Genomic DNA, 12,209 nt, shown 5'->3' with positions numbered 1-12,209 from the left:
GTTTTAAATAAGGTTAATTCCCACCTCCTCCCTTTTCTTCTTCTTCTCCTCCTCTGTGAAATGTTAATTAGGTAGGCAGCTGCTTAAATATGCAGGTTAGATGCAGAAGGAGTTGGGAGGAGGTTGTTTGCTTTGACACCTGACTGCTCCTTGCTCTTGTGTCCAATTAACGTCAGTTAGCTTCCCAAACTCCCCCCCCTCTCCCCTCCATGTTGGCATTTTGTGCAACCCTTTGAACCCCCTGCAGAGATTGTCACGTTTTAATTTGATTTGAGGGTCTGCGGTGAAATTCTCAGGATGTTTCTGAAACATGATAAAGACTCGACTGGCTTTGGTTTCAGGGTCAGTCAGTCAGTTTTAAATCACCTCTCATCTTTTCTTTAGCAACACGTTCTGTGTTTAAGCCACAGAAAAATGTCCAACCTGTGTCTTTTCACTTGAATCGAGGCATCATTTGCATGCAGGAACTGAGCCTCGGTGGTGCTCAGCTTTGATATTCTCGACAGCGTCTGTTTGTCACGAGCTCTGCCTCCGAATCTGTGTGCAATAGACCACCCAGTTTGAATCTCGATTAAATTCGTTTGGGATCCCCCATCATGACAGAGTTTGTGTCTGAAGTAGGTTTTTAAACTGTTTTTAAAGTAAATTTCAGGGTTCGGGAGGGAAAGTGGAGGAATGGGTGAGATGGGGATGATGATCAAACTTCAGATGCTACTCTCCATAGAAATAGCAGTGGTTGCATTCAGGTGCCATCTGTGCTTTGTGGTTGTTGGATTGATTAAAGGCTCGATTCGACGTGTCCCTCGGCCTCGTGGGCCAAGATTTCTCTTTAACCTGACAGCAGTAGTTCAAAGAGGGTCTAAAATCGGCGTTGAGGGTGGATGCAGATGCTGGTGGCCTTGCTGCGCCCCTCAGCCCTGGTTACCACCTGTTGTTGAGCTTCGCTGCAGCCGTGGAACCGCACACAGATGCAGCTTTCTCAGGAAAGACTAAACACCGCTGAGCCTCCTTCAGCTGAGCCGCGGCGTTAAATGTGCATCAAAGGTCATGTGAGAAACCTGAAGCTCCACGCCTTCCCCGTCCACAGATCCCCGAAAGTCAGTTTTAAGCTCCTGGGTTTGGACGATGTTTGAATGAGGAAGGAAGGGGACGAACAGCTGGATCCAGATGTAGGAAGGCTTATCAGATGGTTAGAGGTGAAGTTGAGGTGTGGCTTTTGCTGGTCTTCAACTATTCAACCATCTAACGCTGGGCTCACACCAAAGATTTCCACAGTCCCAGACTAAAAACTGACAGGCTTTAGGAGTCTAACTGGAGTCTCGGCGCGCTCCCATCGTCTCGATCGTTAAGTTTAATGCTCCCCACACACCAGAAGACTGAGAAAAGACTCTGAAACACTATCAGCTCACATCTAAAGACAAGAGTTTAGTGTTTTTAGTCCCAGACGAGCCTCAGTGACCCTACAAGATTCAGGTTTGCAGTGAAAAACCCAACAAAAAGAAGAGAAAATTCGCTCGTTCTCCTACATCCGCCGACATGTTTGTTATTTCCTGTTTCTGATGTTGTCAGAGCTCATTTATTGGTTGTTGACTCTGTTACTTCTCTGCAACCTGAGATAATATTAAACACATTTGATATGATCCCAGACCAGGGAAAGACTGCAGATTACCGCCTTAAACTGAACGATCGAGATGACGGGAGCATAACCAGCATAACTGGAGTTATATTTATAGTTTAACTTATCCCATATTCTGTGGCGTTTTCTCTTCTTTTTGTTGGGTTTTTCACTACAAACCATTGGACAGATGAGCAGCTGCAGCTAAAAGCTGCTTCTCCTCCTTTTTTTGTAAAACTTCTGCTGAGCATGATGGGAAAAAATCTAAAAAATCTAGTTGTAGTCTTGTAAATAGTGACTCTAGAAGATTCACAGTCTGTAAAATCTTTAGTCTGAGGCTCGTCTGGGACTAAAAACTCTAAACTCTCGTCTTTAGATGTGAGCTGATGGTCTTTCAGAGTCTTTTCTCAGTCTTCTGGTGTGTGGGGAGCATAAAGGACTTAAACACAAAGTGCTGAACAGTGTTTGGCAGCAAGAGAAATAAACAGTAAAACAACTAAATCTTTGAAAGATGGCCTAAAGGTCTGAGAGGAGGAATTCAGCTTTAACGAGTGTGAAATGTACCAAGAGGCCTAAAGTTAACACTTTCAAATCAATTCCAAAATTGTGCTTTTTATCGTGATAATAAACGGGACACGAGGCCCACACATGACTTCACTTTGAGGAACAGTCAGGTGATGTAAATCTGTTCAGATCGCTGCTCTGTCAGCTTCTCTGAACCAACCTGAATGAGGAGAACATCATGTGACCCACAGCCTTCAACGTGTCCATCTACAATCTGTTCAGCACTTTGATAATAATATGGACTACTTTCACAGCTCCCAGGTCTGTGCAGCATGCTGAGGTTTGTTATCCATCTTCTCTTTGATGTTGGCGCCTGCCAAAGTAGCTTTTCATGGCTTCAAGGCCATCATAAAATATTAATGCTGCCGCAGAGGCGCTGAGTGCTCTGCAGCTCCCCTCCTCTTCTCTCAGCCAGCCTTTGTGCTTCGTCCTTTTTGTCACCAAGCTGCCACACTCATGAAGGTAAAACAACAACGAGCTGCTCTTCAGATCACTTTAAAACCCAGAAGGACTTTAGCAGGTAAATCTGTGCCACGAGGGGCAGTTTTTGGAGGAAAACTGGAGAAAGTAGCCGCTGGTTTGATCCAGAGACTGAACAGTCGGGGGTATATGGAGGAGTAAGGCTGGATGTCAGGCTGAAACAGGGTTTCTCTGAGTGAGCAGCACAGGTTGGACCTGGAAAGTAGTTTTTTATTTTCACTGCTTATAATTCTCCAAGACAGAGAAATAAACCCAGGCTATGAACATGTCTGACCCACTTCTTCCAATAAATGCAGCAGAAGAAGAAGAAGATCACTCCACTCCAGGAGGAAAATACTACAAACTGTATCAATATCAAATGCAAAATACTAAAGAGGCAACAAACAAAACAAAAGGCTATGAAACTTTAGAGTAAACTAAATCTGTGACACAAAAAAAGGAGCAGAATGCGATTAGCTATGAATCGAAGGCTTGGAATTACTGTGGAAAGGCGAGGATGAGAGGAACACGAGGATAGGAACGAACACACTGGCACGGGACAAAGGGAGGCTATAAGTACACGTGAAGGGAAGTGGGGAGCAGGTGGAAACAATCGGGCATCAGGGAAGACGATCAGACTGGCGACACGTGAAAGGTAAGTGACCTGAAACGACAGGAGAGTTTCAAAATAAAACAGGAAATGACCTCACAGCAGCTTTTAATGTGAAGGTTTTAAAGTTGTCTGTTTTCAAAGATTTTGTTTTAGGCAGAAATGCTTCAAAGCTGTTCATCTGTTTCTTTGAAATGCGTATTTTATTGTTTACCTGATGTTAAAAGGGGGTAATAAGTGACTAAAGTATCGCTGTCAGCCGTTCTACATCTGAAACAAAAGGAGGCCAAACCTCATTAAACCTCATCAAACCTCCCCTTAGATCCTTCCGGTGTGGATCTAATCATTTCAATCTTCAGTCATATTTCCATCTGCCAGGAAACCAACTTAAAAGAATAAGTTAGTGCTAAAGAGGAGGAGTAAGCCTCACTATTTACACGTGGCTTTTATAGAGCGAGATCTTCTGCTGTTGAGTCCCGATAAAAGATCAGGGATCAACAGTTAAACCTGAAGTTATTGATGACATTTCAAATATAGAGAACCAGAATGTATTTAGACTAGAAAGCAACAAAAATAAGAATTAAAGGGGAACTCTGGTGTTTTTAAACCTTATATCTGGCATGAAATACGTTCATCTGCTCACCGAGAACAGTTTGGTGAAAGTCGGCGTCCTTCGGAAGATATTTAGATAACTGGAGATCCATATAACGGAGTGAACGGGGCTTAGAGGATGCAGCCTCTAAATAAGGCATTATCTGTCTTTATTTCACCAATACTTTAAGAAGAATGAATGAATGAACGTGTGCTATAGCTCTGTTAGCTCATAGCTGCTGTTATGTGGCTACTTGCAGCTATAGGAGAGCTAACGGAGGGATTTCTACACAGAAATTAAGAAATGACACATAATGCCTGATTTAGATATTTAGAGGCTGTATTTTCTTTGCCCTGCTCTTTCCTGTTATATGGATATACGCCGAGTTATCTAAATATCTTCCGAAGGACGCCGACTTTCACCAAACTGTTCTCAGTGAGTAGATGAACGTATTTCATGCCAGAAATAAGGTTTAAAAATACCAGAGTTCCCCTTTAAGTTGGTTAAACAGGGTTAAGCACTGAGTAGGTTTTTGGGTAACTTGACCTGAGACATGTGACGTCTGTCTTAAGCTAAATAATGTATTCCTTAAAGTGTGTTAGACCAGGGATCATTATAATATTTGTACCCAGTTTTCCTTGATTATTGTCACCGAAGAACCTTCCGTGTCGGATATATTTGTGCTGGGTTTCTATGATTGGTTAAAATGATTCTGTATGAAAAGTCTTATGTGCTGGTAAAGCAACTTCCTGTCTAACCTGATCACATGACATGAAGATGCCGTCTTTCACAGCATCCTAACATTCAGCTGTGCTTTTAGGCCACTGAGTGAGGATGTTATCATGGAGGGAAGCTGGAAATAGGTGTTTGGCTGTAACAGGTACCGCTACACACCGCTAACTGACCTCAATTTTGGCGTTGAGGGGCAAGAACGGCGAGCAGAACCGAAGCATCAGACTCAGATCTGTTGTGAATTCGACATGTGGAAAAGATTGTGGCTGCTTTGAAAGCGCTGAGGATGCACAGAAGGTCCTTAAAGCTGCCATTTAGCAACCTTCCTTTGCTTTAAGAAGCACCTATAGAAACAAAACAGAGACTTTTTGATCAATTAACTCCTCCTTTTCCTGCACTTCACCTCCTAAACATGTTTCATGAAGTCTGACCTTGTAGTTTTCACATAATCTTGACTAACCAACAGGCAAATCTCTGCTTCTGTCTCCATCAGGACGACTTCCTGTTCAGCGTGTCCATCGTCAGCGGCCTGCTGTGCATCTCTCTGGCCGTGGTCAAGTTCATGCTCGGCAAAGTGCTCACAAGCCGAGCCCTAATCACCGATGGTAGGTGCACACGTGCTCGAATGAATGAACCATGGTTCATCTTTTGCAGAGAATATAGAAATGAGGACGATTCCTCACAGTTTGGGTACCTAATTAGCAGCAGGCAGGAATTGTCATGGGGGAGTTAAGCTAACAGCTGCTGTTTTTTCGACAACATACAGTGAATCCTGCAGCTGGTCTCTGCCTAAAACAACAACTGCATGACAGTAAAAACGTAGATATTGTAGGTCTTTGTGGATGAAGAGGAAGAAAGAACCAAAGTAAACAACTTTCTGATGCAAAAATGTGAAAGAAATCTACAATTTGAGTCAAAATAAAATCACCAAAATATTGCACAGATCAGTGACTTCCTGTAAAAGTAAGAAATAAAACGATGAAAAGTGTTGAAGGAGAGCAAATATGTCTGCAGATGTGTTTCAAAGCTCTTAATACAGAGTTTGGAAGGCTGTCCCACAGCTTCGGAGCAGCGTGATCTTCCTTATTAACCCTAAGTCTGTCAGAGGAGCTTAACAGGTCACGAGTTAGAGTAAAGGCAGAGGAGTGAAAGGTATCACATGATGTCAGTGTCGCGTTCGTTGACCTGTGAGATAAGGTATTTGAGGTTTTAGTTTTGTAGCTGTTAGCTTAGCATGAGCCTTCCTCCCTGCTTCTTCACACAGAGAGAGCTCTGACTGCTGCAGCTAAGGTACAGACTCACAAAACCCACTCAAACAAAGGAAAAACTACAACTTTTAGGGTTTAAACCAGCTCATTTAGGGACACTTTCCAACTGTTAGCTTAGCATGAGCCTTCCTCCCTGCTTCTTCACACAGAGAGATCTCTGACTGCTGCAGCTAAGGTACAGACTCACAAAACCCACTCAAACAAAGGAAAAACTACAACTTTTAGGGTTTAAACCAGCTCATTTAGGGACACTTTCCAACTGTTAGCTTAGCATGAGCCTTCCTCCCTGCTTCTTCACACAGAGAGAGCTCTGACTGCTGCAGCTAAGGTACAGACTCACAAAACCCACTTAAACAAAGGAAAAATGACCCCTTTTAAGGTTTAAATTCATTCAGGGACACTTTCCAACTGTTAGCTTAGCATGAGCCTTCCTCCCTGACTGCTGCAGCTAAGGTACAGACTCACAAAACCCACTTAAACAAAGGAAAAAATACCCATTTTAAGGTTTAAATTCATTCAGGGACACTTTCAAACTGTTAGCTTAGCATGAACCTTCCTCCCTGACTGCTGCAGCTAAGGTACAGACTCACAAAACCCACTTAAACAAAGGAAAAACTACAACTTTTAAGGTTTAAATTCATTCAGGGACACTTTCCAACTGTTAGCTTAGCATGAGCCTTCCTCCCCGCTTCTTCACACAGAGAGAGCTCTGACTGCTGCAGCTAAGGTACAGACTCACAAAACCCGCTTAAACAAAGGAAAAACTACAACTTTTAGGGTTTAAACCAGCTCATTTAGGGACACTTTCCAACTGTTAGCTTAGCATGAGCCTTCCTCCCTGCTTCTTCACACAGAGAGAGCTCTGACTGCTGCAGCCAAGGTACAGACTCACAAAACCCACTTAAACAAAGGAAAAACTACAACTTTTAAGGTTTAAATTCATTCAGGGACACTTTCCAACTGTTAGCTTAGCATGGGCCTTCCTCCCTGACTGCTGCAGCTAAGGTACAGACTCACAAAACCCACTTAAACAAAGGAAAAACTACAACTTTTAAGGTTTAAATTCATTCAGGGACACTTTCCAACTGTCCTCCCAGGATTCAACTCTCTGGTTGGGGGCATCATGGGCTTCTCCATCCTCATCAGCGCTGAGGTGTTCAAGCATGAGCCCAAGGTGTGGTATCTGGATGGAACAATAGGCGTCCTCATCGGCCTCATCATCCTCGCCTATGGAGTCAAGTAAGTGAGGAAATGACATTTAGGCGATCTGCTGTCCAGTAATGATCACTTCATTTCAGATCTTTATTTATTGGAAAAGGGAGCAAAGGAGGCATAAGTAGGTCTCAACTTATCGACAGATCAGTAGCTGTAAGAGATAAATATCATAATGAGGAACACCGGAGGTGTCTGCATCCATTTATGGATGGATATCGAAGTGATTATAGCTTCAGAGTGAATAGGCTCATTCCCACAGTAGGAACCTTTTGCAGTTCCTGGAACCTTCTCAGGAATCGGGCCGTTTTTTTTCACACATTCGGACCATTGAAAATGCTGTGACCACCATGTTTGAACAATTTAATCAATAAAAAGGAGCCAGTGCAGCATTTAGTTTGCTTAATCCAAGACAGAGCAAGAAAAAAGAGGAACATGGGCTCGGATTTCTTCTCATTTTCCTGCCGATTGATGCTTTAATATCAGCAGCCCAGTGTGGCTCCAGTTAGAGCATGTGCTTCATCCCACGTGACTCTTAACTTTATGAGTGTGCTGTGGTGCATTTCCCTCATTTGTTCTTATCTATAAGGGTTGGGAGCATTTCTGAGCAGGTTGTGAGTAAACAAACAATGACAGCAAACAGACCCCTGAAGGCGGTAAAACCGGAGCCATCAATCTAAATCACACTGTAATGAGGCGCTTTCCCACAGTAGGAACCTTTTTCAGTTCCTGGAACCTTTTCAGGAATCGGGCCGTTTTTTCGTGCATTCGGTCATACAGGAACTATGGGCCGTGGTCCTCAGTTCCTAGAACCATTTTAGCTCCTTCTCCGAGGTCTTTTCTGGTTCCCACAGCAACACATATGACGTAGGTGTTTGATGACGTCCTGCATTAGATTTCCAGCCTCTTATTTAACTCTCGTTTGCCATTTTGTATCTTTGTTTATGTTTAAAACTATTTTTCTACATGCAGCCCCTAAGTTGCACCATAAAATTGAGTTTAAAGCCCAGGAAACATGCTATTCTGGAAAGTGTCATCGGGCTGCAGTGGCTGGTGGAGTTAAAAAACGTCACAGTTCAGCGATCTGTTGAGCTCTCGGGGGAAAGTCTAAAGTCGCTGCTGATGCTGTGAGATTTCCCCCCATCAGCAACTTCCAAAACTTGAAATGAAGTGTCAGAATGAGACGCTCAGCTGTACTCGTGCACCAGCTTTCCGATTTCCCTAAAGCGCTCTTTTCCATCTGCTGCAGGCTGCTGCTGGACATGGTCCCACGGGTCCGTCAGACCAGGAACTACGAGCGCTTTGAGTGATGGATCACAGAGGAGGAGGAGGAGGAGGAGGGATGGAGGTGGGCTGACTGAGTGGCTGACAGGACAGGGACTGTAGAGACGCTCCCTGCAGTCCCTCCACAGACAATCACATCCAGTCCAAGAGCTAACGGTGAGGGCATCGCTGTCTGTCGGAGATCGAGCCGAGGACCTGAAGCCGATGGCGACAGCGTCAACGGATTAAACTCTTGGCACCTTTTAAGTGTTTTACAGTCTAGTGTACATATATCTCCATCTTCACGGTGAACGGGGCAGTCTGCTTTTCCATGCCTCTATATTTAAACACCAGGATTACACAGGGAGATCCAAAGCTGCGAAAGGGAGTTGTAGACAGGAGACGAGCTCAGACTGCAGGATACTGGAGACGAATGGGCCCAGAGAGTCCATTACTCCATAAAAGCAGCAGATTTTGTACAGCAGCTTGATTTATAATACCTCCGCTCAACCTCATCGTCCTGTCAAAACACAGCAGATTATTTTTCCCATGGTTCCTGGAGGCCTTTGCTCAGCTGTGCTGTAAAATGTTGCTGCACAGCAGGTCAAACTGATTGATGTAGCAGTGGATTAGTTATGTTGTCTTACCTTTTTATTACCATTTAGAGGATATTTCAATATAAGGCCCATTTGGCAAAAGCAGCAGGATAAGCACATGCTGGAAAGCACAATATTCATGTGGGCACTGTTTCAGATCCCAAATGCAGATGAAAATCATCATTTTTGGCTTTCAGTCACACCAGAGAGTCGTGACCCGACTTCAGCACCGTACAGTAAGTCTAACAGAACAGAACAGCCTCATTTAGTTTCAGTTCATCACCCAGGAAGATCCTTCAGACGCTCAGGAAAAGGAGATCCCTGCATGCAGTTTTTAAAATGTGAACCAGGCTCAGTTTCTTTTCCAAAATACAAGCTTAAAAATGGTTAAAATCAAGCCCACTGTTGCCTCTGAGGTCATCACAGGTCCAGCCTTTTCCTTCTGGCATCAAAACTAACGACAATTTGGACAGCTGGACAGATCTGCTACAGGTTTTTAACATTTCAGTTCAGCTAGAAAGGGGTTGAGCTCCCGGAGCAGGGCTGGACCCTCTCATACTCTGGGGTTGCCCATGGAGAGAGGCGTTGGGCGAGCTGGGAGGAGAATTAGCGCCTCCATGTCTGAGAACTATGGCCTCAGACATGGAGGTGGATTCCCCAGTCAGTGCCTCAAGTAGAGGAGTTTAAAGGGGAACTCTGGTATGAAGTGGTCCCAGTAGAGTGCCTGTGTAGAATTCCCTCCGTTAGCTCTCCTTTAGCCGCAAGTAGCCACATAACAGCAGCTATGAGCTAACAGAGCTATAGCACACGTTCATTCATCCATCATCTGCCGCTTATCCGGGGGTCGCGGGGGCAGCAGCTTTAACAGAGAAACCCAGACGTCTGTCCCCGGCCACTTCCTCCAGCTCTTCCAGGGGGACCCCGAGGCGTTCCCAGGCCATAGTCTCTCCAACGTGTCCTGGGTCTTCCCCGGGGTCTCCTCCCAGTGGGACGGGCCCAGAACACCTCCCCAGGGAGGCGTCCAGGGGGCATCCTAACCAGATGCCACCTCATCTGGCTCCTCTCAATGCGGAGGAGCAGCGGTTCTACTCCGAGCCCCTCCAGGATGACTGAGCTTCTCACCCTATCTCTAAGGGAGGCCCAGACACCCTGCGGAGGAAACCCATTTCGGCCGCTTGTATTCGCGATCTCGTTCTTTCGGTCTCTACCCACAGCTCGGGACCAAAGGTGAGGGTAGGAACGTAGATTGACCAGTAAGTAGAGAGCTTCACCTTCTGGCTCAGCTCCTTCTTCACAGCGACGGGTCGCTGCAGAGCAACACTGCAGACGCTGCACCGATCCGCCGTCAATCTCCCCTCCATCCGTCCCTCACTGTGAACAAGACCCCGAGATACTTGAACTCCTCCACTTGGGGAAGGATCTCGTTCCCGACCCAGAGAGAGCATTCCACCCTCTTCCAGCTGAGAACCATAGTCTTGGGTTTGGAGGTGCTGATTCTCATTCATTCATTCATTCTTCTTAAAGTATTGGTGAAATAAAGACAGATAATGCCTTATTTAGAGGCTGCATCCTCTAAGCCCCGTTCACTCCGTTATATGGATCTCCAGTTATCTAAATATCTTCTGAAGGACGCCGACTTTCACCAAACTGTTCTCATGCCAGAAATAAGGTCCAGGTTTAAAAATACCGGAGTTCCCCTTTAAGTATCTAGGAGTGTTGTTAAAAGGAGCTTGACAGCCGGATCGGGGCACCATCCGCAGTCCTGTGGTGGAGAAGCTGCTGATTTACCAGCTCGTGGTCATGAGCTGTGAGTAATAGAAGTGATACACAGAGATCATGAATACAAGAGGCTGAAATGATCTTCCCCCAAAGTGTCATACTTATTAGAGATGGTGTGAGGAGCTCGGTCACCTGGGAGGGGTTTGGATTAGAGTCGCTGCTCCTTTGCATCGAAAGGAGCCAGTTGAGATGGTCGAGTTGTACTTTATTTATTGGTCATTGGTAGGAAGACGGAGGAGCAAGGAGACAAATTAGAGAATTGACAAGCGCCTCAGTTAGTTTGGGCCTCGGTCCTCTCTGTCGCCCTGAAAATAAGATCCATCAAGTCTTGATGCCAGGTCCAAAACTGAACTGGATCTGTGATGAGCTCAGTGCCGACAGTGTGATCCACCCCCCTGATCCCTGGTCAGTTTGAGCTGCAGCTGCCTGAAACTAAGGCTCATGTTCGGTCATAACAGTGATTTCAGCAGTTTAGTCCCTGTGGTTTAAATCAGGGATGGAAAGATCACATTAATGAGTTTCTACCACAAACAGGACTGTGTACAGTAGCTACATTATGATTCACATATTTACTGTCCCCGTCTCACGCACACGGCCAACAATTAAATGGGTCAATATTTATCTTTTCAAATGTTTATCAAGGATCAATATGTGCCGTCTCTTTTCACGAGCTGCCGCTCCTGTTCCTGAATGTGAACGTTGTGCCGTGGTTTGATGGGATTTAACTTCTGCTCAGTTGGTGGGACAAACCCAATCCTTCTTTCTCTGTGTGTAAATAGTGTGTTTTGCTGTGATGTTTCAACAAATCCAGAATCTGAGCCGTTTGTCACAGAAAAAAGATTTATTTAAAAATAAAGTTGTATCCCTCCGACTCGTCAAAGAAAACAATGAAATGTCACCTTGTCACAGCTCGCACCACAGCCTTCGCCACTCTGCCGTTTCAGACCTTGGATGCCGAACAAAGAAGCTCGAAAAGCAAATGTTGTGTGACTGTAAAAAGTTTTTCCTTCTTAAAACAAAGTAGACATTCAGTGCTGAGCTCTACGATGACTTCTTCTGTACAAGCTTTGCTGATGGTAGGTGCTCCTAAACCAAACCTTTGCTGAATTCTGACCCACATAAGGCTGCATCTAAACGGGTTTGAATGGTAGCTGCTCATTTTGGGGGGCGGTGCCGAGTGAAAGAAGTGTTTCAGACCTGTTCGGGTCACATGTGCTCAGCTGAAGGAAAAGCAGACTGCTGCGAGTAATCAGTTTAAGGCAATAAAAGATCAGAAAACCCATTTAATCTGATTACTCTCATTACTGCTCACTCTATTGGGTAAACTAATTACTATAAAACATGTAAATCTGCTGTTAGGCTTCTCGTGTTGCATGGCAAACATGACAAAATAACATTATTTGTTCCTGAACTTCACACATCCTCACGTCTCCGATGCTTTTCCAAAGCTTGGCTGTCGAATTTTATTGATTTTTTTTACAAAGAACCGATTTCATTTTTAGAGAAATTAATCTGGAAA

The 12,209-nt window shown here is 44.7% G+C and overlaps 2 protein-coding genes and 1 long non-coding RNA gene across 3 annotated transcripts in view; 2 read left to right on the top strand and 1 right to left on the bottom strand.

Annotated features, from left to right (window-relative positions):
* Positions 1-9,831, top strand: part of LOC140293881 (transmembrane protein 163a) — a 35,499-nt gene extending 25,668 nt beyond the window's left edge. Inside the window, exons 6-8 of the mRNA XM_072379563.1 lie at positions 5,066-5,177; positions 6,938-7,079; positions 8,302-9,831. Of these exons, the coding sequence (XP_072235664.1) occupies positions 5,066-5,177; positions 6,938-7,079; positions 8,302-8,362 (315 nt within the window). The 3' untranslated portion in view covers positions 8,363-9,831. The remainder of the gene's footprint in view (positions 1-5,065; positions 5,178-6,937; positions 7,080-8,301) is intronic.
* The window catches only part of LOC140276318 (uncharacterized), a 195,955-nt gene extending 184,140 nt beyond the window's left edge, over positions 1-11,815 (top strand). The window contains exon 2 of the long non-coding RNA XR_011908974.1: positions 10,581-11,815. This is a non-coding gene — a long non-coding RNA (uncharacterized lncRNA). The remainder of the gene's footprint in view (positions 1-10,580) is intronic.
* r3hdm1 (R3H domain containing 1) overlaps positions 1-12,209 on the bottom strand; it is a 367,959-nt gene that overhangs the window by 203,752 nt on the left and 151,998 nt on the right. The window lies entirely within an intron of this gene.

The sequence above is a fragment of the Leuresthes tenuis genome, unplaced genomic scaffold (assembly GCF_036924035.1).
Source record: "Leuresthes tenuis unplaced genomic scaffold, fLeuTen1.0.hap1 SCAF_1, whole genome shotgun sequence".
NCBI classification, from domain to species: domain Eukaryota; kingdom Metazoa; phylum Chordata; class Actinopteri; order Atheriniformes; family Atherinopsidae; genus Leuresthes; species Leuresthes tenuis.
Note: the sequence above shows the minus strand (reverse complement) of the source record. Positions and strands in the feature narration are given on the sequence as shown.